This window comes from Paroedura picta, chromosome 2, assembly GCF_049243985.1.
Source record: "Paroedura picta isolate Pp20150507F chromosome 2, Ppicta_v3.0, whole genome shotgun sequence".
Taxonomy (NCBI): Eukaryota; Metazoa; Chordata; class Lepidosauria; order Squamata; family Gekkonidae; genus Paroedura; species Paroedura picta.
In genome coordinates this window covers 37,656,036-37,683,306 of record NC_135370.1, presented here as the reverse complement: position 1 = coordinate 37,683,306, position 27,271 = coordinate 37,656,036, and the positions used below count along the sequence as shown (strand labels likewise).

Below are 27,271 nucleotides of genomic sequence, written 5' to 3'. Positions count from 1 at the left end.
GCAATCCTAAGCAGTTACATCCTTCTAAGCCCCTTGACTTCTGTGTTTCGCATTGCACTGTTATTATTCTCTTCGAAATCTTATGTGCTCAGTCGTTTCTAGGAGAGAATTCAGTTTCTGGTTGGGACACGGCAAGGTTTAGGGGTGTCATGGGGCAGCTCATTGTCTTCCTATATTGAGGTGCTTTGCTCAAGCAACAGTTGCTTAGCAAAGGGCTGGCTTCAAGTTTCAGAGATGACATCTGTAGCAGGGGTAGTCAACCAGTGGTCCTCCAAATGTCCATGGACTACAATTCCCATGAGCCCCTGCCAGCATTTGCTGGCAGGGACTCATGGGAATTGTAGTCCATGGACATCTGGAGGACCACAGGTTGACTACCCCTGATCTATAGGCAAAGATGAGAGAAACGGTGGATGCATTGCTTCATCTAACAGCCAATTCCGGAAGAGTGCCCCCATGTTACGGCTGTGCAGCAAAACCCGTGGAAAGTCACGTAACACCATAAAAACTAATATGTAGTCACACCCACACCAGCTGACCCTTATGCACTTAGATTATATGTGCTGCACATTACTGTATCATATGCATCACCTCTCAATTTTCATACTATTAAAAAAAGCCCTAACTTTTCTATTTCTTTCTGAGCTCACGGCACATAAACCCTTTCACAATAGTACCTTGAGGGTGGAATTTTGGGGACCACACCTCATAGGCTTAGCAGAAGGGCCACCCAATTAGGCTGTAGGTTTGAAATTAAAATATACATGCCCACCTAAATGGGGGCACCCTAAGACCACAAACGGTAGCAATCCTAAGCAGAGTTATATCCAAGGATTTAGGGTTGTTGTTTTCCAAGATTGTTGATCTGTGCCATGCTTCTCCTCTTTATTCTGGAACTGACTTGCTGAACTCGAATTGATTCGGCAATCGATTTGGGTTCCCTGAATGGATGCTGGAGAGACATTTAGAGACCCCCCGCCCAGCAGTCCCCAAGACCTCTCTGCAGCATCAGCTGTTTCTCGGGCTCCAATGGATTCAGGGAAACCAAACTGCAGGAACCCGAACCTCTGTACTGAGCCGGTGATTCGGACAGGACGAATTTAAAAAGCAATTTAAAAAATGCACACCCCATTCTTCTAAGCCTAGCGATTACCATGGATCTAACCCTGCAGAGGATTGTACTATAAATCCAGAGCCTAAAGTAATTCTACTGCCTCGCTGACACTACAGATTGAAGGGACCAAATGAGGTAGCAGACCCCCTACCAGCCTTTATGTATTGTAGTCCATTTCACTGGGGTTAAAAAATTGACTATTAAACCAGTGACTTATAGTAAACAATTCTGCATAGTTCTATGGAGTAGTTCTGAGTTTCCATCAGGGTCAGAAACCTGAGTCTAGTTCTCCATCACTACGTTACCCCTCAAAATGATGTAGAGATTAAGTGCTTCATCTCCTCACCAGGCCAATTATCCCAGCTCCGACCCCAATGAGTGGACTGACGGCAATAATGACCAAGGTCAGCTTCCAGCCGCTGACAAACCCTAATAGGAATCCACAAATAAAGGTGGTGAAGCGCTGGATGAAGATGGCTACTTGGTCAGCGATAGCGTCGTTGATTTTATTAACGTCACTGTGGGGAACAAGAAAAGCAAGTAGAATCATAGAATCATAGAGTTGGAAGGGCCATACAGGCCATCTAGTCCAGGGGTAGTCCACCTGTGGTCCTCCAGATGTTCATGAACTACAATTCCCATGAGCCCCTGCCAGCAAACACTGGCAGGGGCTCAAGGAAATTGTAGTCCATGGACATCTGGAGGACCACAGGTTGACTACCCCTGATCTAGTCCAACCTCCTGCTCAACGCAGGATCAGCCCAAAGCACATTTTGCCTTAATTATAATTAAATCTGGTTAAAAATAACATCTACCATACATGGCTGGCCTCACTGCTAGGAGAGGGAGGGAGAAGGAAATGCTGAAGATCAGCTCCGGCCACAACCTCCCCCGTCAGGTTTCTAGTTGGGGGCATAAATTAGGATATCTAAATTTTAATTTTTGTAGAGCCCAGTGGCAGCCTTATTCAAGGTATGAGCTTTCGTGCGCACGTACACTTCTCCAGATACAAGTGTGTGTACACACAAAAGCTCACACCTTGAATAAAATTGTGTTGATCTTAAAGGTGCCTATGGACTCCTTTGTTCTGCTGCTTCAGACCGACACGGCTACCCACTTGAATTTTAACTTCTGTATTTGTTTTTATGTTGTTACCCACCCTGAATGTTGGAAGGGCAGGATACAGTAGTAATAATAGTAATTATAATAAATTTGATGTTCTTTCCTGGGTTGGGAAACCACGAGGCAATTTATTGCCTATAGTCAGTTATTTTACTAAGCAGAAGATACACCAAATCCCCTTGGATTTCCAGGATAGATGTTTTGTTCTGTTTACCTTTCCCTTTCTACCTGGAGTTTTTCAAACTCAGTCATTGTTCTATATTCAGACACGGCTCCCCTCTACACTTCTGGAAACTGGTCATTCCAAGTTTTAGTATTCCATTTGGTAAAGAAAATTGCAAGGGGGCAATGTTGTAAAGGGCCTTAGCTATTACCACTGGTGGGGCTGTGACTTAGTGGTAGGGCATCTGGTTTGCATACGGAAAGTCCCAGGATCAACCATAGTATCTTCAGTTTTAAAAGGTCATGTGAAATAAATTTATTTATTTATTTATTGAAATGTTAATATCATGCTTTTCCCCATGGTTCAAAGCAGCTTTTAAGTCACAGGGCGTTTCCACATTCTCATTTTGTGTGCTTGTATGTTCCTGTTTCTTTGGGCGCGGGGGTGGGGGAGGAGTGACTGTTCTCCATTTCTTTGGCCCCCTCTGGCGATCAATATACTCAGCGTATCCCCCTACAGAGTAAACTGTATATTTTTATGCTGGACATAAACTGGTGTAATATTGAATCAACCACTAGAGGGAGTAAAACACACACAGAACAGAAATCCCTCCCCTCCCACACCAAAAACAGAGGAACTTGCAAGCAAGCAAAATGAGTATGTGGAAAAATCCTGACTTAAAAGGACTCTTCAAGGACAGCTTTTTACTCTGAGACACTAGAGACCCACTGCCAATAGCAGTAAATAATACTGACATTTATTTATTTATTTCCCAACTTTCTGTTCTAAAAGAACACCTAAGGTAGCTAACAGACATAAAACATCCTAATAAAATACAAACATCAGCCACCTGGCTGTTGTGAGTTTTCCGCATTGTGTGGTCGACCAGACCACAGCCGCACATCCTGGAAAACCCACAACAACCAATGGGCTCTGGCTGTGAAAGCCTTTGATAATTCATCAGTCAATCAGTAATTAAAAAAAACACAACCAGATTCCAAATTTCCAATACCTTCTATGGCTGACCACAGGAAAAAGATCAACCATGGATGGTCAAGTCACCTCAATGATTTTGATCAACCAGTGGTCTGACTCCATATAAGTCAGCTTCATGTATGTGTTCCTCTTGTGGGGAGTGGCCAGGTGGAACAGCAACCTATCTAAGTGCTAATCACTGTGGGTTTCCACCTTTTCATTACCCACTGGCTTCCCTTCTCACCAACCTTGGAACACCCACTTACAGGTTTATTGACATGCAGTGGCCTTTTGACCTTTGTTTTTGCAGCAGCACTATCCTTTTCTCTTTTGCTCTCTGTCCACAGCTGCTGCCTACATCAGCTTAGCTACAAGATTGGTGTGAGGCAAGGCACTCTAGTTTTACCCGGGTTTAACAAGAATAATTGCTAGATCTGCTTCAGCTTCCAGGTGCTTGTAACTGGCCTCTCCCAGGGACACCATCTCTTTCAAGGCCTGCTATCAGAATGTGGTAATTGGCAAAGTGAAAAAGCCTGTGCTCAGTTCAGTAACTCCATGGGAGGGATCCAAGAAATGAGCGTTCTGATTGGATTCCAAAGACCGCCTGATGCCAGAGAGCAAGAGACTATAATTGGGTGTTTGGTAAGATTGACAGTATGCTCAGTTTTGCTCCCATGGGACAGATCCATCAGCTTCTATCTGGACTCTGCAATTTGTGTCAGAAAGGAAAGGTTAGCTTTTGTTGTGGTTGGTGCTAATTAACTTTTGTGACTATGTTGCCTAGTAGTATTTTGAATTTTATTTGCTCAATAAACCTGTGCGTATTTTTCTGAAGGTTTTGGTCTTCCGGGGCACATTTTACCTCAGAGACCCATGTGTTTGATCACTGCTTACTAGCCCGGGAGGCAGTGGCTCAGAGGGACCCAGACAGGCTTCACTACTGCTGCATTTTCCCCTCTGCCCTGTGGACAGATTGAGTTTGTGTAGACTCAAACTCAAGTCCAGCTCTGATAAAATGAACCAAAAGTAGTCCCCCCCCCCATTTTCAGCAGGCTTTTTTTTGTCATACTGCCTAAATATGTCTGGAATGGATGTCTCAGATTACTCACTCGGAAATTCGTGTATTGAGTTCCCCGACTGATGTACAATCAAACCAGCCTATATCCATCCTCATCACTTTCCTGAAATAGGCTTTTCTGATTTTCTGTATCTGTCGAGCAGCTGCTGTTACCCATAAGCAAATCTGAAAGAAATCAGTAGAAGAGGAGAGAAGCAGGTTGAAAAAAGCCCCAATTAAAAGGGGGGGGGGGGGAAACACAGCTGAACATAATCTATCCCAATTCCCTGTGTACCTGCCATTGATTGTGTGTCCTCTGTGCTGGCAACTCTGCACTTGTTTTATACACTGATTAAAGACTCTTCCTCAGTTATACTACATTGGCAGATATATCTAAGGCAGTAATAGAATTAAATTCTTAATATGGCCCTATGTGTGGATACATGAATCCAGAGACTGGGGATATGGACAGGCAAGCCAAATTTCTGCCTGGCTTCTGATTCCACAGAGGTAACTTATACTAATGGCATTGGTGGCCACATTTGCATTTTTCATCAACCAAAGAGATGTGCTATCTCTGTATGCCCTGTGTGCCATCCCAAAGACAAGTGAATAACAGTGGGTAAACATATGCTCTATGGATGGTCCTTATAGGTTCAGTCAACCAAGTACTGGTTACTATAAGCAAAGATGTCAAACTCATTTGTTACAATGACTGGATCTGATGTAAAAGTCACTTAGTTGGGCCATGAGTGGCATAAAATGTAGTCATACTACTACTACTACTCATAATATTAATATAGAAGAAGAAGAGGAGTTGGCTCTTATATGCTGCTTTTCTCTATCCGAAGGAGTTTCAAAGCGGCTTACATTCACCTCCCCTTTCCTCTCCCCACAACAGACCCCCTGTGAGGGAGGTGAGGCTGAGAGAGCCCTGATATTCCTGCTGAATCAGAACAGCTTTATCAGTACTACTGCGAGCCCAAGGTCACCCAGCTGGCTGCATGTGGAGAAGGAGTGGGGAATCAAACCCGGCTCGCCAAATTAGAAGCTGCCGCTCTTAACCTCTACACCAATATAACATTTTATTTTGAACCCACCCTTTCCTGAAGGTTCAGGGGTGGGCAAGAGCATATATAGAAACAATAATTGTCCTATGAAAACATTCTACGACCAGATTAATTCAAAACTGCCTTAAATTTCCCAGATGTCAAGTAGGGTGAAAGCTTGGCTGATTTTTTGGGCATGGGGGCCAGAATTTCAGTGTTGTGGCCACAGCTCTGTACCAGCTACGGGGGATTTGTTTATTTATTTATTGTACCAGCTACGGGGGATTTGTTTATTTATTTATTTGATTTTTATAAACGTAAAGAGCACAGGCAATCCCAATTAATGATATTATTTTGTATCCCAAATACACATGTTCTTAAAACATTAACACTGTTACAGTATTTCCTTTAAGTATCTCTTTGATGCCCTCCCTCCCACTTCCATTATTAGCCCGGGAATGGTATACAGGGACACCATCTGGTAATAAAGGTCATGACCAGCTGCTCATGGACCACATAAGACCCCTTGACAGCTGGTTCTGGACCGTGGGCCGTATGTTTGAGATCCCTGCATTAAGTTCATGAAGAGGCGGCTCTCAGGCACTTAAGAGGCCGAGGAAGACTATGCCTGCTTTCCATATTTCTACCTCTCTCTGGGGCTGATGAATTAGCGATATTTTGCCTCGCATAAGAACTTTCGTTTATATCGCGAGTTCTCCCCCCATTACCTCTGGGTCCCCTTCCTCTTCCCAAAACTCAATCCAAACATGATTTCAAAACATGTCACATGACTTTCCTGCATCATGGGCTACCAGACTGACCCTGAACCCCGGAATTTTGTCTCCCTCATTCCCCCCAGCCCATCACAGCAGGTCTGATTGGGTGGAGAGGCAATAGTGAAGTAGTGTTGATTCCATATTAAGGATTCTATCCGGATATTGACCATACAATGTACAGGAAATCATTACATTGTTTTTTTTCTGTTATGGAAAATAATACGGATAAGGGAGTACTGACTTGGAGATATCCAAGAAGAAGAACTGCACAGCCGATTCCTGCATAATAACTTGCGAACAAGGTCATTTCCTTTTCAATATCCAGCAATCTGTTTTTTAAAAAAGGGAAAAAATTAAACCACATTGTTACCAATAATTCTAATAGTTGAAAGTCTGTTCTGGTTTTGTGCTAATTGTACTCTACAGGCATACAGGCAAATGATATAATGATTGAACATGAATAATCCTGACCTTGGTGAATCAGAGCATCTTGCATAGGAGTGAAAACCAATTATCTGTAATGCTGGAACAAACAGAACCCTTCATCCTTACCTGCTCTTACAGCCATATTATTCTTTTGCTCCATCACTTTGAGTATGGATTTAGGGGAAGAATACAAGACAAAGGAATTAATGAAAACATATTCACCCCTTTCAGCCTTTTATGGTCCTCTTACCTTGTGTACTGGGAGAATGCACTAAGCATGATCACTATTTTGTGCATAAAGAGGCAATGCTCATCTTTTACAGCTGAGGAGCATGGGAATGCATTCCCTAGAAAGGGCTTCAAGCAGCAGGTGCCACATCTGGAAGATGGTGTGTAGCCTGGCACACACAAAATGGCATTCACATGTACCACACTCTTCCATTGCACTGGCTAAGAGCACCAGAAACATAACAACTGGCCACAATCAGCATTGGCACATGTCCCATTGGACAGAGATGGCCATTCCATGTAGCTCGACACCCAAAGTAAGTCAGTAGATCCAGGACTAAGCCAGTTTGTGGTGTGGACCATTTTTCCCCCTGTGGGTTTGTTTTTGTCCTGTTTGCACATTTCAATTGTATCTTTGTCTTTCATATTTTGTAAGCTGGTTTAGTCCCCATTGGGGAGAAAAACAAGATAAAAATTCTGAAATAGTTCTATTGGGCTTGTAATCCACCTTCATTCCTAGTGACAGTGGCAGACTACAAATGAACTACATACCAATAAAACTTCCCTTTGGCACTTTTCAGGTTTTATAAAATCCCTGCAAAGAACTGCAGTTTTCAGATGTTAACAGAAGCTCTCACATTGTTATGGGTTTCATGTCTTCATGGGATGGCAATGATACATTCAGTTCTGTTATAGCTTCAGGAATTAACAGGCGGACTGGATCCCCGTCAAGGTTAAAGCCAAGAATCTGAATGTGAGTAAGGATGACTTTCACTGTGGGCTAGTTCCACAACTTAGCCCTTTCCCATCTCCACGTCTGTTGGCTCAATACATCCCATGGAGTTTGGGTGATGAGTCACCACAAGGCACAGAAGAGAACCCTTTCCAGTGACATGCTACTAGTTAGAATCAGACATTAATACATGGAACATTTGCAGGGACTCCAGTCCAGCTCAAATGATGCACTGACTCAGGTCTACTGATATCAATGGACCAACCATTGGTGTTGACTTCCATTGATCTTTAGCTGGATTAGGTCTCAGAGGACAAAAAATACCCCATCTTACTTGAGGCTTGTAGAATCACCCTAATGTTTAGTTAAGTTGTCTTCAGCCCTTAGACCAGAGTCTTTGGCAATTAACAATTTATGAATTGCGACATCAGAATTGCAAATGTGAGGGGTCACTATAAATCGATTGCCACTTGATGGCACTTCATTCTATATTATTATTGGACACAGATTGCCCAGGTGCCATTATCCAAGAAGGCATGAACTAGCAGCACATAAAAGACTGTCACTCCAATGCCCATTTTGCTCAGGAAGACTGTAACAAGTAACTTGAAGCAGGATTACAGCATGACTCAAGTGCCCATTCAGGTTGGCTCTCTTACAAGTGAAAGCGGCCAATGCTACTTGCCAATACTGAAGGAATGAAATTATATGCACGCTTACCCACAACTTATCGATGCATTATTTTCGTTCTGCAGATAGGAACCATCGATCCACATGATGGTGTTGTTCATACACGTCTTGTTTGGGTTTCCCAACTCTTGCTTCTCAATGTCGTATTGTATGAAGGTGTCTGTCATGGCCCCAAAGACCAACAGCATGCCTGGCTGGGCTGCCCCGTGAAGAATAGCACAGATGCTACCAAACACCATCATTGTTGTCTCAGACGGCGAAGCAAATCTAAACTAATAGGGGAGGGGGGGATAGATACAGAGAGGTCGTAAGTAATTTGGGGGGGCATTATTTAGTTATGGACTGTTTATTTCTATAAAACTTAACACACAGCTCCAAAATTCCATTTTGAAGTAACACTTGTGCCTTGCATATATCCAAGCTGACCTTCTACATAATCCAAAATATAAGTTACAATGACACACACCCATAGGTCAATAGTTCAGGAAACAGGTAAGTAGGCATATGAGTAGCAGGAATAGAGCAAGTATGTCAAAAGGGTTTGATGCATTTATTCACAATACACTCCTAAGCAGTGTCACACACTTCTAAATCCACTGAAGTCTCCCTGAGGTTGTACTGTCAAAGAAGCCGCATAAAGTACAGGAAATACCTAAAACCAAGAATTTTATTACCAGCTGGAAGAAGCCAACTCGAATGGCATCCTTTTTCTTGTCTGATGCCCTTGGAAGAAAAAAAATGAACAAAATTTAGAAGGTCTCATTTTCTGTTTCAGGTAGACTAGTATCTTTAGTGGTCCCTGACCATAAGGTTTCTTCATGGGACTGAATCTGGCCCCTACCAACCATGGTCTCCTCTCCCATAGATTAACCTATGCCAGCCTTTGTCAATTGTTTCCCATTGAGAAACCCCCCCAAATATTCTTCAGGCTTCGAGAAACCCAGAAGTAGCACACTAATACAGAATATGGTTGGGAAGCATAGCTGTGGACACCCCGACTGGAGCCCTTCCCCTTCCCACGCCCCTCCAAGCCCATTACTGGCCATCTGGAGGGGGGTTTGAAATGACCATTTTGGAGTGGCCTGTTAAAACTTCTTAACCACCTGGGGGGGGGAGTTTTTAGCAAATGAGTCTTAGCATTCCTGACAGTGCACAAGGAGACTGTTTGACTTACTCGTCACCGTTTGCATTCTCTGTTGAAGAACTATCCCTTTTGCTATAGAAATACCTGTAAAAGACAAGAGAGTCCTATGTGGTTATTCTTACTGCATCTGATTCTGTGCACAGCAATGCCCTTTGATTATTTATCCTGCCCTCCTTTTAAGGACCTCAAGGCTGCAAACTTGGCTTTCCCATTTTATCCTCCTCCTAGGATGCAGGTTAGATAAATCTCCCAATCTCAGGTCTCCCTCCTACCCTTCTTTTTCCTCTGGTTCCGCCAACTTTCAACATCTAGTTTGGCTACTCATTATTAGTGCTGATGAGATAAAGATAAAGGTGGTTTTAGAACGGTTTAAATTTGTTTTAGTATTAACTGGCTTAATATTGTATTAGTCCATTGAATTTACATTTGCAAACCACTCAAAGACACTTTTACTGAGAGGGGTGGTATATAAATCTGCAAATAAATAAATAAAAATAAGTCCAAACAACTGGAAAACAGCGCTAATTTCAGGAGAGTGCCAGATCCCACCTGGAGGCTGATATCCCTAACCCTCCCAGCCTAGACAAGAGGCCTAACATTAGGGCTGCCATCAGAACAGATGGTGGGTGCGTATGAAAACCATGTACCAGGTACTTTATGACAATACACTGATCCTGTAGTTTTGGAAATGGTTAGATTTCCTTTTGCTGCTATAAAGTGCAGTTCTTCCTTCCCATATTTCTGCAGCTACGAAGCAGGCGAAGTTCCCTTGAAATACAGAATAGATAGCAAGCTTGCCTGGGACACGCTTAAAATAAACTGCAACACACAGGGGTTCCATGGGAGAAAAATCAATGTCTCAGTGGCTCCCTGAAGACAGGAACCTTTAAAACCACTGCAGTATAATACATCTCCTTACTTAGCCTAACATGTAATTTGGCCCATCACATTTTCGCATCTTGTAGATAGCCAGATGGGAACTGGAGAGGTTAGTTTGCATACAGATTGCTGGAGACACATTTTAAGGAACTCTGTGGATAATTGACCAGGCAGCGGTCTTAGGTCTCAGGATGCAAAATGAATCTTAATTCTCAAAGGAAATTGCTAGTTATTGCTGCTGTGACCTTGGGGAGGCATTAGGCTCATGATAAAAGCAATCTTCAGGGAGTCTCTTGCCTAGTCACAAAATCCAGGCATTTGAATCAAGGGTCCTTCATGAGGAAGCAGCCAGCAGGTTCTTGATGCTGTGCTTTCCCAGTAGTTGACTCCCTAGGAGCTTCCATTGAAAGTCCTGTTTCTGTTCTAGGGTGTGCTTTGCATCAAAATGGAGTGGCATCCAGTTTCAAGTCAAATCATGGGGAATATTACAGAATAAGATTTCAAGAAGCTGCCTATTCTCCCTCTTCCAAAATATAACTGGGGTATAGATCCTCAAAACTCTGCTTCCCCCCTTAGTTCTAAATTACCCCCATCAACAGCGTACTAGGTAAAGTAACGAGCTTTCGATTTTTAGAAGGCTGTTTTAAACATTATAGCTCAGAAAAGGTTTTTCAGAGGTTTGTTTCAAGAGGGGTTTCTCCTCCCTATTGAATCTTGTTTAACAGTTTTCTGCATATTTGATTAGAATCAACATCAACCGATTGACGGAAAGCAGATTTCATATTTTGGAGAGAAAGTAACCGATGTGGGGAAAGGTACACACAGACCTGCTAATCGTACAACACCATGAGCTTGATGCCGCCAGAATAATAAGAAGGGTTGGTTGAAATGGTGGCATTCTTCTCTTTCACTGCTGTGCTAATTACTGTGATGGGTTTGGAATATTTGCTTTGCTGGCAATCAGTTGCATAACACTATAGTTTAGGAAATTGCAGGACATGGCTGTGTTTTCTCTACCGCGAATGCATCCAGGTTAATGGATTACAAAATACAGTCGCTAAAAATGAAGAAGAAGAGTTGGTTCTTATAGGCCGCTTTTCTCTACCCGTCTCAAAGTGGCTTACAGTGGCCTTCCCTTTCCTCTCCCCACAACAGACACCCTGTGAGGTGGGTGAGGCTGAGAGAGCCCAGATATTATCAGTGCTGTCGCAAGCTCAAGGTCACACAGCTGGCTGCATGTGAGGGAGTACAGAATCAAACCTGGCTTGTCAGATTAGAAGTCGGCATACCTAATCTCACTACATTAAGCTGGCTCTTGGTTCTAGCCAAGTATTGAGTCTGAAAATGAGTGAACATCTTTATTACTTACTCTGGCTTGCTGATGCCATTACCTGTTGAGAGATATAAATATATCCTTTTTGTTAACAATTAAAATAAGTACATGTCAGTTCACAAACGATTGTGTGTCCACAGATATAAATGCACATCATAGAAAACTTGGGTAATCATTCCCCAGAGCAGCAGCAGAAAAAAAAAAATACCCCCCCTCCCAAAGGGAAACTGGCTGACAACATGACATCACTTCTGGGAAAACCTGGAAGTGACGTCAGTAATCTTTAGGAATTGACAGAAACCCTATGGTACAATATGTCACCACCAGTAGCCCTCCACGTATCTGCCCTCTAGACTAGCGGTCCCCAACCTTTCTCAGGTCAGGTACCGCCTCCGGAGTGAGGGAAGAGCCGACGGCCCGGGTGCTGCGAAAACGCGCACTCGCAGTTGCCGTACATGCGTGTTTTCGCCACCAGGCGGCGCTAACGCACATGCGTGGCAACTGCGCATGCACGTTTTTGCCACGTGTTTGCGTCACCACCATGCCAGCGGCTGTGCCTGCCTCTTCTCTTCCTTCTTGCTGCCAGCGGGGGGAGGCAGGCGTGGCTGCCGGCGGCCCGGTACCGTGACCTTTGCGGCCCACCACCGGGCCGCGGACCAGGGGTTGATGACCCCTGCTCTAGACCATACCTGGCACACCTATTCCACAAAAAGAAACTGTAGATGAGATCGAGCCCCATTTGGGTGCGTAATTCTCTCTGTGTCTTAGAGCTAATGCTCCTTGCTGATGTCTGCTACTTTCAGTCTTCTTACCATGAAAGTAATTCTAAATATGTTTGTGTATTCATAAATACAGTCTTCTGTACATGCTGTGCCTGGTTGCCTATGCTACTGACATAGCCACTGTATAGCAACAACAATTTGTTAGCAGTAAACTACCTACCCACTTGATTCTCTGTTGCCTGGCATACCAGTGGTTTAAATATTTATCTGTCCGTCTTGCTCTTCTGTGTTTTCTTTCCTGCCTGCTCAGTAGCTCTGTTGCCTACTCTTCCTTCTCCTTTGAGTCGTGGTTGTAGTTCCTTTAATGCTGGACTGTGCACTGCAGGGAAGCACCCATGAGTCACCGCCTCATACTGTCTGTGCCATCTGCCACAACCAAGGCTGGCATAGCAACAACTTACAGAGTGAGAACCGGGTTGCCCGGAATGAACACCCCACCAATCGTGGCAGCACAGAATGCCCATCCCACCAACAACGAGGCGCCCTGGCCCTTTCTGCCACTGCACGCAACCTCTGCATCTGTGAATCTTCCTGTGTGATCCACAGTGGATGAGCATTTCTTTTGCCAGCCACTGCTTTACTCGTGACTTCCGAAAAAGGGATGGGGAGTGATGTCACATCCACAGCACCAATGCACTGTGGGAATCCCAGCCTGCTGAATCCATCCACTACCTGAATGAACAGGTAGTGTTAAAGAACAGGCATTTTCCCCAAAGCTGACAAGTCAGTATATCTCATTGCCGATCGGTCAAAAGCTCAACCAGCTGGACTTTTACCTCAATAGAACCCCAATCACGCAAAGGAACAAACATTCTGCAATGTGGCACGGGCTACCCATTTAACGATTAGTAACAAGCTGTGGTGAACCCACAGTAGTAAATCATTGGCCAAACTATGCTAGACACCAATGAATTACTGAAAAGGCAGTGTTTTTCATAGGAAAAAATACCTTAGCTACATCGGGAGCCAGGCAAACAGTTTTCCTAAGCAGCTCACTCCGGTTCACCAAGCAAACAGATGGTTCAGTGCAAAACTATTTCACAAAATCTCTGAATGGATTGCCACTGATGAGATAAAAAGGACAATTGCCACAGGCTTCTCCACTGAAATGTGCTCCTATGCTGTGACCTGTTCCAGCTGCAGGAGTCCTTTCAAATTTTCCACAATTTGAGCAAAGATTGCCTTGGTCACTTTGAAATAAGGAATCCATTCCGTCTGACTCCCTTGTGCCAGAATGAAAGTCATGCACCAGCCATGGCATCGTGAGAAGGACGACCGTATACAACATGGTGATGAGATGCCAGCAAGAGCATGTTGGTGCTTCTGTGTGGCCTGGGACCACTGAGTCATGTTCCCCATCACGACTGCTCATCCTGCTCTTCTTCTTGCTATGGCCAGAACTGTGCATCATTGAAAAGTGGTTCCTATTTCTCATATTCTTCCAATTTCAAAAGAAACATAAGAACCTCTGTTGCTGCCATAATAAACCACCAAGGACTCTTCACAAATGTTGTGCTAAGATGGCTACCGAAGAGTAAATACAGGTTGAAGGATCACTATCCTTTTTTAAAAAAACATGCCCAATGGAAACTGACCGATAAGGAGATTATCGCTAAACTCGATACTCTACACCAGGGGTAGTCAAACTGTGGCCCTCCAGATGTCCATGGACTACAATTGCCAGGAGCCCCCTGCCAGCATTCGCTGGCAGGGGGCTCCTGGGAATTGTAGTCCATGGACATCTGGAGGGCCGCAGTTTGACTACCCCTGCTCTACACTGAGGTGAGGAACACGGCGATCTAAACTGTAACACAGTTGTGCAGTTGCGATAGAGCGACGCTGCACAAAGAAAATTGAAAATTTTTGCACTGTGACACCATGTCCAGTTTTCCTCGCTCCATGATTCCTAGGGGAAATATCAGACAAAAAAAGAAAGGTGCAGAGTACATGCAGAGCATTCAAAGTCGAGGCTTACAACTCTTACTTCAGTGAAAACTGAAAGTCAGCCGTGTGTGTGCATAATGAGCAGCTACATGTATTCCCAAGAGGAAGCTACTGCCAGGCAAGAGGAAGTAAAGGGAACTTTCATATACACACATTTCTCCTCAAACCTCACCTAGTAAACTTCAGGGCCTAGTGGGAATGTGAACGCAAGTCTCTCCAGGCTAGGGTTGCTAGTCCCTGAGCCGTTTTGGAAGGGCAGTATAGATATTTAATAAATAATTATAGTAATAAATAATACCAGGGGCAAGTGTGTGTGTGTGTGTGTGTGTGTGTGTGTGGGAGGCTTGCATTACTGTACATTAGAGCAAAGACATAGGAGATTCCCAGTTGATAATGTCTTTGGATAGCTGGATACACTCCAATGACTCTTAACCCTGCATCGCCGGGGTAGTCAACCTGTGGTCCTCCAGATGTCCATGGACTACAATTCCCATGAGCCCCTGCCAGTGCGTTTGCTGGCAGGGGCTCATGGGAGTTGTAGTCCATGGACATCTGGAGGACCACAGGTTGACTACCCCTGCTGTATCGTGTGTACAGCCTCATGGCTATATTCAAAGTCACTTGGAAACAGTTTTGAAGACGCATTATCTTGCTCTGAAAACAAATGCCTTTTAAAGCCAGTGAATGAGCATTCCAAGGATAGCCAGCGTACACTAGTTGAAGACAGAAAAGTAGAATGAACCTGAGTGTGTTAGGAATGTTTTGGCTGAGCCTGCCCTGAACTCTGTCTGTTCATCCATCTGTACATCCATCTGTACAATGTCTGTGAACATTACAGGGTCCATTTCCACAGTGACTAAAAACTTTGCAGCAGCACCCATAAAGTTCAGCAGAATTTCTTTACTTTCACACCAAAATCTCCTGATTTAGGCTCAGCCCTGTGACTGCGCTTCCCATTTGCAGTGTGTTTCGTGAATCCTGAGAAAACACGAGTCCATCCCTTCCCCTGGGAGGGAATTCGCAGTAACCTAAAGTGGAGCTGAAATGTCACATTGACTTCCTCCACTTTTCCCCCGTGTCAAAATGATGACGTTTGAGATCTGCCCAATTCTGTGTCTCTGCCTGCCCTCCTCTACTCCCCACTGTATTTTTTCTAAAAATTGAACAGGGTTATGTTACATCATAGTTCCAAAGTAGCACAAGCATGACACACACACACACACACACACACACACACACACCACCTCCCCATGTCCCCCTCCAGCAAGACTGAACATTCATTGTCAATTTCATGAAGGTCAGTTTCAAGCAAGGAGGCTATGAATGTTAATTTCATCCAGCAGCCTCCTCTTTGTTTTACAGCAGTGGTCCCCAACCCCCGGTCCGGGGACCAATATCGGTCCGTGGATCAGTCGGTACCGGGCCACACCTCCTCCTCCTCCCCGGCTGCTGCCTCAGGGGCTGCCCTGCCACTCTGCCACTGGCTCACCTTTGGTGCTCTCCAGTGGCCGCCATGGTAGGGGCTCCCCCTTGGTATGGCACTGCGCTGCTGCTGGCAGCGCCCCCCAGTGGACGGCGAGAAGTCAGGGGCGCCGGCGGGAATGCAAGTAGAGCAGGGGCTCAGGCGGCGATATCCCTTGGCAAAAGACTACCCCCCTGGGCCTCAGTAAAATTGTCAAGCGTTGACCGGTCCCCAGTGATAAAAAGGTTGGGGAGGACAGTTTTACAACATAGGAGCAACCTAACATAATGACTGGGGTGTTTTGTTTTTTAATAATTATATGCACTATAGGGGGGGAAGAGGAGGGGAGGAAATTTGCGACACAGGATGCTTGCCTGAAGTGGCACACTTAAAACAAAGGTGCAAGCAGGCACCGTTTTTCCTAAGCTGACTTTTAATGTGCATTCCTTCGGAGAAGGCTGGGGGGGGGGGATGAACTGCACATCATATGGAAAAGGGGAGCGCTTGGATGCTTTTCTCATTGGAGGGGAGGAAGAGAGGGGGAGGGAGGTTGGTGATGAGAGCAAATGGGAGAGAATTAAGTGGACCAATAATTTCCTATGTTTTGCAAGTGTGTCACATCGAACTAGTGTTATTGCGCATGTGGCAAACAAAAAAATGAAAGGGGTGGGACTGGCCAGCCGTGCCTCCGAGAAAAGCATGGGAGGCGGGACCAGCTGCCAGCACTTCCAAAATAAATGTGAACAGCATGATGCGAAACCAATCCTTGGCATTGCCGTTTGGAGACAACATGTGTGGAGAGCCAGGTGAAAATGAATGTCAACTTCCAGAGACCAATACAAAGGAATCCCAAAGAATACAGACAACTGCAGAAAAGCCCAAGTAAAAAGCCTTTGAGATTAAAGGGGAAGCTCTAACTTCTCTCAGCAGAAGCTCCAGCCCTAACTTCTCTTGGCAGAGATTTTCCTCTTGGATTAATTCCCCCTCCTCAGCTGTCTCCAAACCTCTCTCCCCTACCCCCCTCACCCCCTTCAAGAAAAGAAAGGCTCCTGCTGTGCTTGGCTCCCCCCCACCACCACCCTTCTGAGCTTCCCTAATCACGTGCAGAACACCTTTCTGTTTCAATGGGAAGGGGGGATAGACAGTCGCCTTCCCTTTCCTCTCCCCACAACAGGCACCCTGTGAGGTGGGTCAGGCTGTGCTTGCATTCCAACTCAGCAGAGAAAAAGACAGAACAAAAGTATTTTATGGGGGTTTTAAGTGGGGGTTTACAGGTTGTGGAGGGGTATGTGAATCCACCATTCCCCAGGGAGAAGCACCTTATCATCCCTCAGTTCATTCAACTATGCTGTCCTGGGCAGGGGTGTGTGTGTGTGTGTGTGTGCAGATGGGTGATTCTGGTATTACACAATTGATCTTTTAAAAAAATCACAGCGGGGCATGAACCAATTGCCATGCAGTTCCTGCGAGAGAAAGCACAAACTCAAAAAAAAAATTATACAGACATATTTTACAGCAAGTTCTTCCAACCATTTAACTGGAGTTGCTGGGTTTTGGCTCGGAATATAGGCAACGTTTTCACAAAACATCAGCCTGTAATGAGGCGATGATACGTGCATTTAAGAAGTTCTCCGTCATATTTATTAAGCTGAGCATGATTTAAAATGCAGGGTGTCTTACGTGCTCCATCTGACTCAAAAGCATAGTTGTCTTCCCCAATTTTCTTGATACTGCACAAAGTGACAGGTTCAGGCATGATCCGCTTCGTTAATTTTCTGGGGAAAGTAAAAATAAATGTGACGTCCCTGGTGTGTGACAATATTATACAGTCCAGACAGTCTTCCATTCATATAGGTATGAATTCATTGAACTAGATGGATTTTCTGGCATAATGGAGAAAGCCCATCTTTTAAGTCTACACATGGACTGAAGCCACCCTGATACGCCTGGCCTCCTAGGAGGTAGAGGAGCAGGAGGTAAGCTTGTGGTGGAGCTGGAAGAGAATCTTGCGAAATCTGGTAAGTGAAGCCTGGGAGCAATTTGTGGAGTCTGATTGAGCTCTACAGATGAGAGGGGTCATGACTCGGTGACACAGCAACTCAGCATGCAGAAGGTCTCAGGTTCAATCCCCGGCATCTCCAGGTCAAAGGACAAGGCTGGAAGTGATGGGAAAGACTTTGAGGGCCCGGAGAGCCACTGCCAATCTGAGTGGGCAGTATTGACTTTGCTAAAACTGAGGGTCTGATTTAGTATGAAGCAGCCTCGTGTATGATGGCCAACAGGAAAAAAAAAAGTTTGTTGGATGAGTCCTAAAATTTACTGGCTGAAGCCCAAGAAAGGGGAAGGAGACATTTAAAAAAACCACCTCAGCAAGTCTTGAGGAGACAGAACTGAACTGAAAACAAAACAAATGTTCCTTTTCTACATCCCCCTTTCCCCATTCTCATTCTAAAGACCAAAGAGGTCACGTCACAGAAAATGTGTAAAGCTAGATTAGGTAAGGCTGTGTCCACCAATCAATGGCCCCACACATTCCATCTGTCCATGCATCTACTCTAGGCTTTCTCAATGAGGGTTTCTTGACAACCCTGGAAGGGGCTCCTGAATAGGTGGGGGTTAATTAATTTTTATATATTTACAAAATTTGTTACAAATTAATAAGTGATATGATCTTATATGGTCATGTTGACCCGCCCCCACTTCCCAAAATGGCCAATGATGGGCCTGCAAGGGGTGGGAAGAGGAGGGGCCTTGGGTGGGCATGTACACAACTGTGTTTCCCAACCATATTCTGTACAATTGCACCACTTCTGGGGTTTCTCAAAGCCTGAAGAATGTTTCAGGGGGTTCTCAATGGTTAAAAAGTTGAGAAAGTCTGACCTATGTATTTACGTATCCCTAGACCAGCCTGACCTGTTTGGAATACCCTCGATAGCTGTTGTGGAGGAACTGCTGCTGTTAATTTTTAATCTGTTCTCTATTTTTAAACTAATTTTAAACTTAAATTTTATTTGTTTTAAATATTATATTTATACATTACTCTGTACACTACCCGGAGCTAGCTTGCTGGGACAGCAGTCTAGAAACAAGTGAAACTGAGAGATCTCTGAGAGAGCTGGGACTGGCCCAAGGTGACCCAGCTGGTCTCATCCATCCCCTGCTCTCAGCTGGTACATTGTTTACTCAGAGGAAGCTTCCAGCTAGGGTGACTTCTGAGGCAGCCTCCATCAATGAGAAACTCATTCCTCCTGCTGCTTCAGTTACTAAACCATTTGTCTCAATTCCTTTGCCTCTCTCTCTTTTCAGAAGTATTTGAATGTCTTTATAGATGAAGAATTGGTTTTTATACCCCACTTTTCATTACCTGAAGGAGTGGCTTACACCTTTCCCTTCCTCTTTCCACAACAGACAACTAGCGAGGTAGGTGGAGTTGACAGAGCTCTGACAAAACTGCTCTGTGAAAACAGCTCTAACAGGGCTGTGATGAGACCAAGTTCACCCAGCTTGGCTGTATGTGGAGAATCAAACCCATCGACCAGGCCCCAGAGTTGATGTTGGGCCCCAGACCTGACTTTACTAGATGCTGGGCTCCAGACACTGAGTCCCCAACTCAACTTGATGCAATATCATGTCCAGGGAAAACTTGGAAGTGGCACAGGGTAGCTCTAGGAACTGCCAGACACACTATAGCATAGAGAATCCAACGATTCCTAGAGCTACTCTACTTCACTTGTGGGTTTTCTCCAGCAGTGAGATGTTATGACAGAGATTAGTGCCCATGGAGAAAATGGCTGCTTTGGAAGGTGAACTTGATGGAGAATCAAGCCCAACTTTCCAGATTAGAGGCTGCCGCTCTTAACCACTATACCAAGCTGAAACACCAAGGCCAAACGTTACACCCAACACTATTCAGAAAAAAAATGAGGATATTATCTCGAAACCAGCTGGCCTCAAGAATACTTCAAGAAAATGTCGTCACTAATACACACTCTGACTGATCCTTTGGTTGTTCTTTCACTTTCCAAAGAGGGTTATGTTTCCAGGGACTGACGAATGTACCCCTGAGATGCTAACATGACCCACAGCAGAGAACAAAACTGATCTACTTAAACAAACCTTTGATCGCAGGGTGGAGAGCAATGTTATGATAATTCAGGACCTTTCTTTTGGCGAAATCGCTATAGGGAACATGGATGAATTATGCTGCCCCCGAATGTTCTTAAATCTAGAGAGGCCTTGTCTAGCCTGGAAACCAAAGGTAGCAAAAAAAGGAAGGAAACATCCCCATGTATCCACAAAATAAACACTCAGGGGTCATTCACTCTGCGAGTTTTGGGTGATTGAGAGCATGCACAGGGCATGGCGTCTGCTCTGGTTATGGGGCAAAACTCTACCACAGAGATTTGCCCAAAAGCCAGAGTGTCATCTCCAATGTGCTGGTGTAATTTCTGTGCAATGCCAGGGAGCTTCCAACCACACCCCCAACTCCCCCTGCCACCAGCCTGCATCCACCTGGCAACTCTACCCCTCCTGGCTCTTTAGATCTGTAGGAGACAATAAATGCCTCCCTGAGAGAGGAGGTGGTTGCCCCAGCCATTCCTAAAGACACCTTCTCTGGACCCAGGAGATTTGAATGACTACCACCCATTCTCAAACTTACCATTCTTCAGGAAGGCGATTGAATGAATGGCAGCTGGGAATTTCAGAGAGCAAAGCGGATTGTCTGGATCCACTCCAGTTTGGTTTCAGGCCTGCTCATCAGGCTGCAATAGACATTCATCCTGGCATATGGCCTGAACCAGAAAATGGGCCAGGAAGAGAGCATGACCCTGGACTCCTCAGCCGCTTCTGATACTATTGGTCAGGCTACCTTTCTGGATCACCTTTCAGAGTTGGGACTGGAAGTTCTGTTTGGTGGTGGTTTCAACCCTGCTTCAAAGATGGGTTTCAGAGCGGGGTGCTGAGGGACTACTTCTCTGTTCCTTGGCTTCAGGCCTAGAGTGTCTGTCTCCCTCTATCATTGGGTGAAGATTTTATTCATTATGTATGTATTTATTTACTTTATATACTGCCCTCCCTAGCGGCTCAGGATAGTGAACAACAGTAGCCATTATCAACAATAATAGAACATAAACATTTTTTTGCAATAAGTTTGTTTTGGAGTTTTTCTTGTTGGTTCTCTTCCTAGTTGTGTTATGTTTTATTGAATTGTTAATCCTATCTATCTCTGTCTGTCTTTGAAATGCTGCTTTAATGTTGAAATTTGTTTAATGTTCACCTCCTTTCTGATCTTATTTGTTGGAAAGAATGGCACAGAATTATTTTAATTAAATAAGTTTTGTCTGTGTAAAGATTATCACATTTTTCCTTATCAGGGACCTGTGTGTTCCAGTTAGATCATATTTATTTATTAAACTTTTATACCGCCTTTCCCTTAGGCTCACAGTGGTTTACAAGGTAAAAAATATTACAATAAAACCCATAGTTAAAACCATTAAAACCAATCGATCCACAATATCAACATTAGGCAACAGGCGAACACTAACTAACCCCACTAAACCCCCCCCCCATACCGCCCCACGTTAGCCAAGGGAAATCAGGTTGCTGATACTATAATATGAGATCTATGAGCACATCCATCTCACTGCTTGCTTTTATCATTTTAAAAGGAAAACAGCCTTTCCCCCCACTCCTGGGCATGTTTGGGGGCAACCTGACCCCTTTTGGAACCAAAGGTAATCTAATTTGAGAGCCAGTGTAGTGTGGCGGTTAACAACAGTGGACTCTAATCTAGAGAACTGAGTTAGACTCGCCACTCCTCTGCGTGGAGCCAACTGGGTGACCTTGGGCCAGTCACAGTTCTCTCAGTTCTCTCCCACCCCCACCTACCTCACAAAGGTGCCTGTTGTGGGGAGAGGAAGGAGAGGCAACTGTAAAGCCTCTTTGGGACCCCTTAGGGTAGAGAAAAGCATGGCATTAAAAAAACTTCTTCCAGTCAGTTTAAATCAGCGGTTCTCAACCTGGGGGTCGGGACCCCTTTGGGGGTCGAATGACCCTTTCACAGGGGTCACGGCAGCACGAGCAGCTTGGCCGGGGGGGGGGCATGGCCACTGTTGCTGCTCCTCCTGCAGGTGCCTGTCTGGAGCAGCAGAAAAGACTGAGATCGGCATGGTGGGACAAGACGCAGAACTGAACTGAGAAACCCTAGGGAAAAAAACAATTTATATACAATCATGGACAATGGGTCTTCACGCCATTGGTCAGTTTCAGTGTAATTTCTGTGAAAGAACACTTGCATCATTTTATGGTTGGGGGTCACCCCAACATGAAGAACTGTATTAAAGGGGCGCGTCATTAGGAAGGTTGAGACCCACTGGTTTAAATCCAGCAACCATGGTTCACTTTCAAAATATATGGATACATGAGGCTAATGAATAGATCAGTGGTCCATCCGAGTCAATATTGTCAATATTGTTATGGTAGGAGAGATGAAATGATATCTCCCTTCATGGGCCAACTCCTTCAGACCAAGGCTTCTAATCTGGAGAACTGAATTTGATTCCCCACTCCTCCAAGTGAAGCCTGCTGGGTGTCCTTTGACTAGTCACAGTTCTCTCAGTTCTCTCACAGGCCCACCTGTTGTGGGGAGAGGAAGGGGAGGCAATTGAAAGCCGCTTTGAGACCCCTTTGGGGCAGAGAAAAGCAGGATATAAAAAAACCCTCTACTTCTTCCAATTGTTTAAAATCCATCCATTCCATTTCAAGACACATGAAACTGCCTCATACTGAATCAGACCAGTGGCTTATGTGAGGAACAAGCGGGAAGGGGTTACAACTGAGGGGAACAGCAATGAGGTCTGGGGATTTCATCAAGTGATTCCGTAACCACCCCCCTTCCCCAAAATCTGAGCACTGAATGAACTGAATCAGTTAAAGTACAACTGACCTGTAGCCCAGATCACATAATAGAAATTTAAGCTATATAAAAATCTCTCAGAGGACTCCCCCCCCCCACATCCTGTAATAAATATATACAAACAACATGTTCTGTTTTCTGTTCCTGGATTCCACCTGGTACTGGAGCACAGAAGGGAGAGAACCATCTGCCTGCAGGGAGGTTAATGGGCAGAGTTCTACCCCCTCCCCTCTTAGCAGTTCTGTTTTTAGTATCAAATAACTCCACTGGCAAATGACGCAGACACAAAAATGACAATAGCCTCATCGCACCTAACCTAGGCCCCCAGTTTCGGTGGCACCGGGAGCCCAGTTTGGAAAGGAAGAAATGTATGTAGAGATAACCCCAAGGAAAAGAACCCTCCCTACACAAAAGTTACCATCTCCCAGGCTTTCTTCTAGACCAGGGGTAGTCAAACTGCGGCCCTCCAGATGTCCATGGACTACAATTCCCAGAAGCCCCTGCCAGCGAATTCTGGCAGGGGCTTCTGGGAATTGTAGTCCATGGACATCTGGAGGGCCGCAGTTTGACTACCCCTGGTCTAGACAGACTGTCAACCAACATTTAGAATTGATTTTAAAACTCCGAGAAGTGTAGCGGCCACACTCTATTATAGAGCCCAGTCGAGAGGAGAAAAATAGACGCAGGCTTTTAGAGGAACCTGTGATGATACGCCTATCGCTTTCGAAAGTAGACGGGTCCAAAAATAAAGCTAGATCTAGGCATGTATCAGAGGCTATGGTGAATCACCACATCCAGTCCCCGAGAGGCAAGGGAGAAAAGCCCATCAAAACCAGTGGAACTTTCTTCTGAGTAAACACCGCGGAGGTGAATGGCAGGTTTTACTCGCGGCAGTAATGGTGGGAGAAGCTAGACCTGGTGAAATTTTCTCTTCTGTAGAAATCTGACAAGTCGAAGATCCATCACAGGTTTTAGATCAGAGGGAGACCCAGGCAACAACAATTCTTTGCCGATTAAACTATCAAAACAGGTTCACAAGCAGCTGATAGGTTCCTGGGTTTTCTTGCAGAATCATAAATGATGGAAACTTGCAACATGCACTTGGAACAAATTATTCCACAAGAATCTTGTTCCCATTATTTTGTATAAAGAAAATAGAGAAGAAGTAAATTCATTCTTGTGGGGGGTGGGGGAGGAATTAACAGAACCATCCTTTGCTCTTCGGTGTGTTTTTTTAGTTTTCGGGAGAGGGGATAGCCAATATATATACAAGATGGCATCTAGATTGGCTTTAAAAAAGAAACCCCAAGGAATTAGCAGTAGATCTGAAATAAACAGACAAAAATTCACCTCCAACCAAGTAATTTTCAAGTGCTACCTCTAGTATTACTTGTTCCCTATGACAGTCTATCGATAAAAATTCGATCTTCGCATAACAGATGGTTTAGAAAAATCAGGTTAATACTATTTGCGAAGGCAAAGACATTCCTATTACACTAAGAACATTCAAACTGTCATCAACATGTTAACTTTTACAGATAGTTAATGGTCCAGCACAGGGCAAGAAGGTATCCAAGGTGTGCTTGTAAACAGGCAAAATTAATGGTGTCAGTTTCATAAAACAAACGAACAAAAAAGGATCCCACTTTTTCTCATTTAATATGTAGATGCCTTTGAAAGATGTGATTTAAAAATATATAGAGGCTGAACTGTGAAAATTTTGTAAAGATTTTTTTTTTTTTTACTCACCAGCTGAAGTAAAAATGGAAGAAACAGCCGCAAGGACTCCGTGTAGTAAAATTATTCAATAGTTCGTACATCCATTTTCTACATCTGGCAGGTTTCAACATATTGACCCCTTTATCAGGATTGAAGCTAAGTGGGATTTGGCTATGGAGGTGCAGGTCATTCACCTTCAGGTCGTTAAATCTAGAGTTCACTGACATTTGATGTAGAATTTTAACCTGGCTATAAATATTCATACAACCGAACAACAGAAGTGAGGACGTTAGCCCAGCTGAGACAAGACTCCGAGGCATGGATCTACAGCAATGTCAGAAAAACAGCTGTGTAACAGGGAACTCCAGCAAATAAGGAAGATTATGAATTGATGTGAGGCAGGGTTGGGTAGTACTGTGCCCGTCAGTCTCAATCATAAACATAGCAAGTGCCAGATCTGGATTTGCCGGGGTGACGAAAACATATACAAAATGGCTGCACTCTACCTCTTTTCTGAACAGAAATCAAATCCACATGAGTCAGTCCAAGTTTCTGCTGACAAGAAATGCTTATCAGCATGGCTGAGACCAGCGTGGGGCAAGAAGACTTTCTCATTTGCTTCATGCGTTCTGAGTTGCAGTTCTTAGAGATGGCCATGGCATTCAGAGTGAGTTCTGTGGTTAACATAGATTCAAATGTCTCTTACTAACCAGGGAACAAGGAACCATAGTTCTAGCATTGTGTTGCATGACAAATGAACTGACCACAGGTAATCGAATGTGAGTTTTAATAATTTAGGTAATAAAAACAATGCCTCCCCCCCCCCCTAACACCATCTTTACAACCCTTACTGGTCCCCCCCCCACACTAGCTCAAGAACTGCACCAGGGGATCCTGACGGGAGATTTTGGGGACTGAACTGGAAGTTACTATGTAATTGACCATGTAACTATATTGTAATCATAAGCGTAAATGTTTTGTTTTAGCGAGCCTGCATGCTCTCTGCCTTTTGGATCCCTGCTTTTCCTGCAGGGAGCCTATTGCTCAGCTGCCAAATAAAAAAGATATTTTGGTTTCTTACCCTTGGTGTTTTCTTTTATTGAAGTGTTGGGGACACCAAGTTTCGAACTTGTTGACTAAAGCTTCAGTCAGAGGATTGACCGGGCAAACTCGATGCCATCAGATGTCGGAAGCTAAGCGGGGTCAGCCCTGGAAGGGCAACCCCCAAGGAAAACTAGGGCTGTGAAGCAAAGGCAGGCACTTCTTGCATGGCTGCCAAACTATATTTAGGATCTGCTGGTTGTATTCTACATGTGCCAGATGATAAATAAATCATAAATAACCAATCACTCTTCCGTGTCCAAGCTGGACCTCCCGGTTCCATCTGATGCCGTTCTTCTCTCTCCATAACATTTTGATTGGGCCTTCCTCCAAGAAGATGAAGGGGACATGGGTTTCTCTTTACATTTCATTCTCGCAGTTACCCTGTGAGATAAACACAGTGTGGGAGAATGGTTTGCAACAATTTTGCTATCTAATCCGGGATGATCACTTCCATGTTTCAGGTAGGATAATGCTGGGAGAGAGTCATGAAGAAGAAGAGTTGATTCTTATATGCTGCTTTTCTCTACTCGAAGGAGTCTCATGGGCCCATTATAAACGGCCACCGAAACGGCGATTTCGGGTCACATGGAAAACGCGGAGGGGGAAGACGCGACGCACACCAGTTATGCACGGGGCGGGGCGCGACGGCGGCAAAACCCAGAGTAACCGATTATGCACGCGGCGATCCAGGCGCCGCTTCTGGTTGCGCCCCGGTTACCCAGAAGCTGCGCTTTCTTCCACGTTTCACTGACGCGGCTTTTTCGGCGGCATGCACCGAAGCTGCGGCCGGTTGCAGCCGGCTCCGTGCGTTATCCGTGATTTTAGTCGCCGCCATTCCACCCCGAATGTGCGCTAAAACCCCCGTGCATAATGGGTCAAAGTGGCTTACAGTCACCTTCCCTTTCCTCTCCCCACCACAGATACCCTGTGAGGGAGGTGAGGCTGAGACAGCCCTGATATTCCAGCTTGGTCAGAACAGCTTTATCAGCGCTATGGTGAGCCCAAGGTCACCCAGCTGGCTGCATGTGGGGGAGTACAGAATCAACCCCGGATCATCAGATTAGAAGTTGGTACTCCTAACCACTACACCAAGCTGGCTCTTGTAGAAGGATACTGAAATGGAACCCAATTTTATTAGGTCAGTATTTCATGTGCTGAGCAAGCATGAGTGATTCAGTCCTACAGTGTAATGTATAAAGATTATCTTCATGTATCAACCGGAGAAAGTTTGCTGAGAAAGGAGAGTTTATGATGAATACATAGTCCAGTATTGTAGCTGACTATTAGTATCTCCTTTCCACAGTTTGGAATTGAGGTTATGATAATTGAGAGACTTCGGGGTGGAGCCTGGAATGAGCGGGATTTGGGGAGGGGCTCAGTGGAGTAGAATGCTATGGAGTCCGCTATAATGAGTTGTAATTCCAGGGGAACCTCAGGTCTTACCTGTGGACTGGCATCCCTAAACTCAAGGTGACCTGGGAGTTTTGGGTGCTGGGCATAAGGAGGGGGAATGGCACTCAATGTGCTAATGTCACTTCTGGGTGAAGTATCACATCAAGTGATTCCCCCAGTCTCTATGGTATTTACTCCTAGAACATCCTACTGTACCACATGATTCCCTTCTGGCCTCAGGCTTCCTTACCTGAGGGTCTCCT

The 27,271-nt window shown here is 44.8% G+C and overlaps 1 protein-coding gene across 3 annotated transcripts in view; it reads right to left on the bottom strand.

Moving 5' to 3' along the window:
• The window catches only part of ABCB11 (ATP binding cassette subfamily B member 11), a 107,549-nt gene that overhangs the window by 46,814 nt on the left and 33,464 nt on the right, over positions 1-27,271 (bottom strand). Inside the window, exons 1-9 of one of the 3 annotated variants that reach the window (XM_077319799.1) lie at positions 24,543-24,685; positions 17,558-17,652; positions 11,726-11,747; positions 9,508-9,561; positions 9,008-9,056; positions 8,364-8,605; positions 6,498-6,585; positions 4,484-4,617; positions 1,461-1,632 (exon numbers count right to left, since the gene is read on the bottom strand). In XM_077319799.1, coding sequence (XP_077175914.1) covers positions 1,461-1,632; positions 4,484-4,617; positions 6,498-6,585; positions 8,364-8,605; positions 9,008-9,056; positions 9,508-9,561; positions 11,726-11,747; positions 17,558-17,633 — 837 coding nt within the window. In that variant the 5' untranslated portion in view covers positions 17,634-17,652; positions 24,543-24,685. Of the gene's footprint in view, positions 1-1,460; positions 1,633-4,483; positions 4,618-6,497; positions 6,586-8,363; positions 8,606-8,985; positions 9,057-9,507; positions 9,562-11,725; positions 14,098-17,557; positions 17,653-24,542; positions 24,686-27,271 lie in introns of those variants that run through there. The other 2 variants (XM_077319800.1, XM_077319801.1) reach the window with 2 other exon arrangements.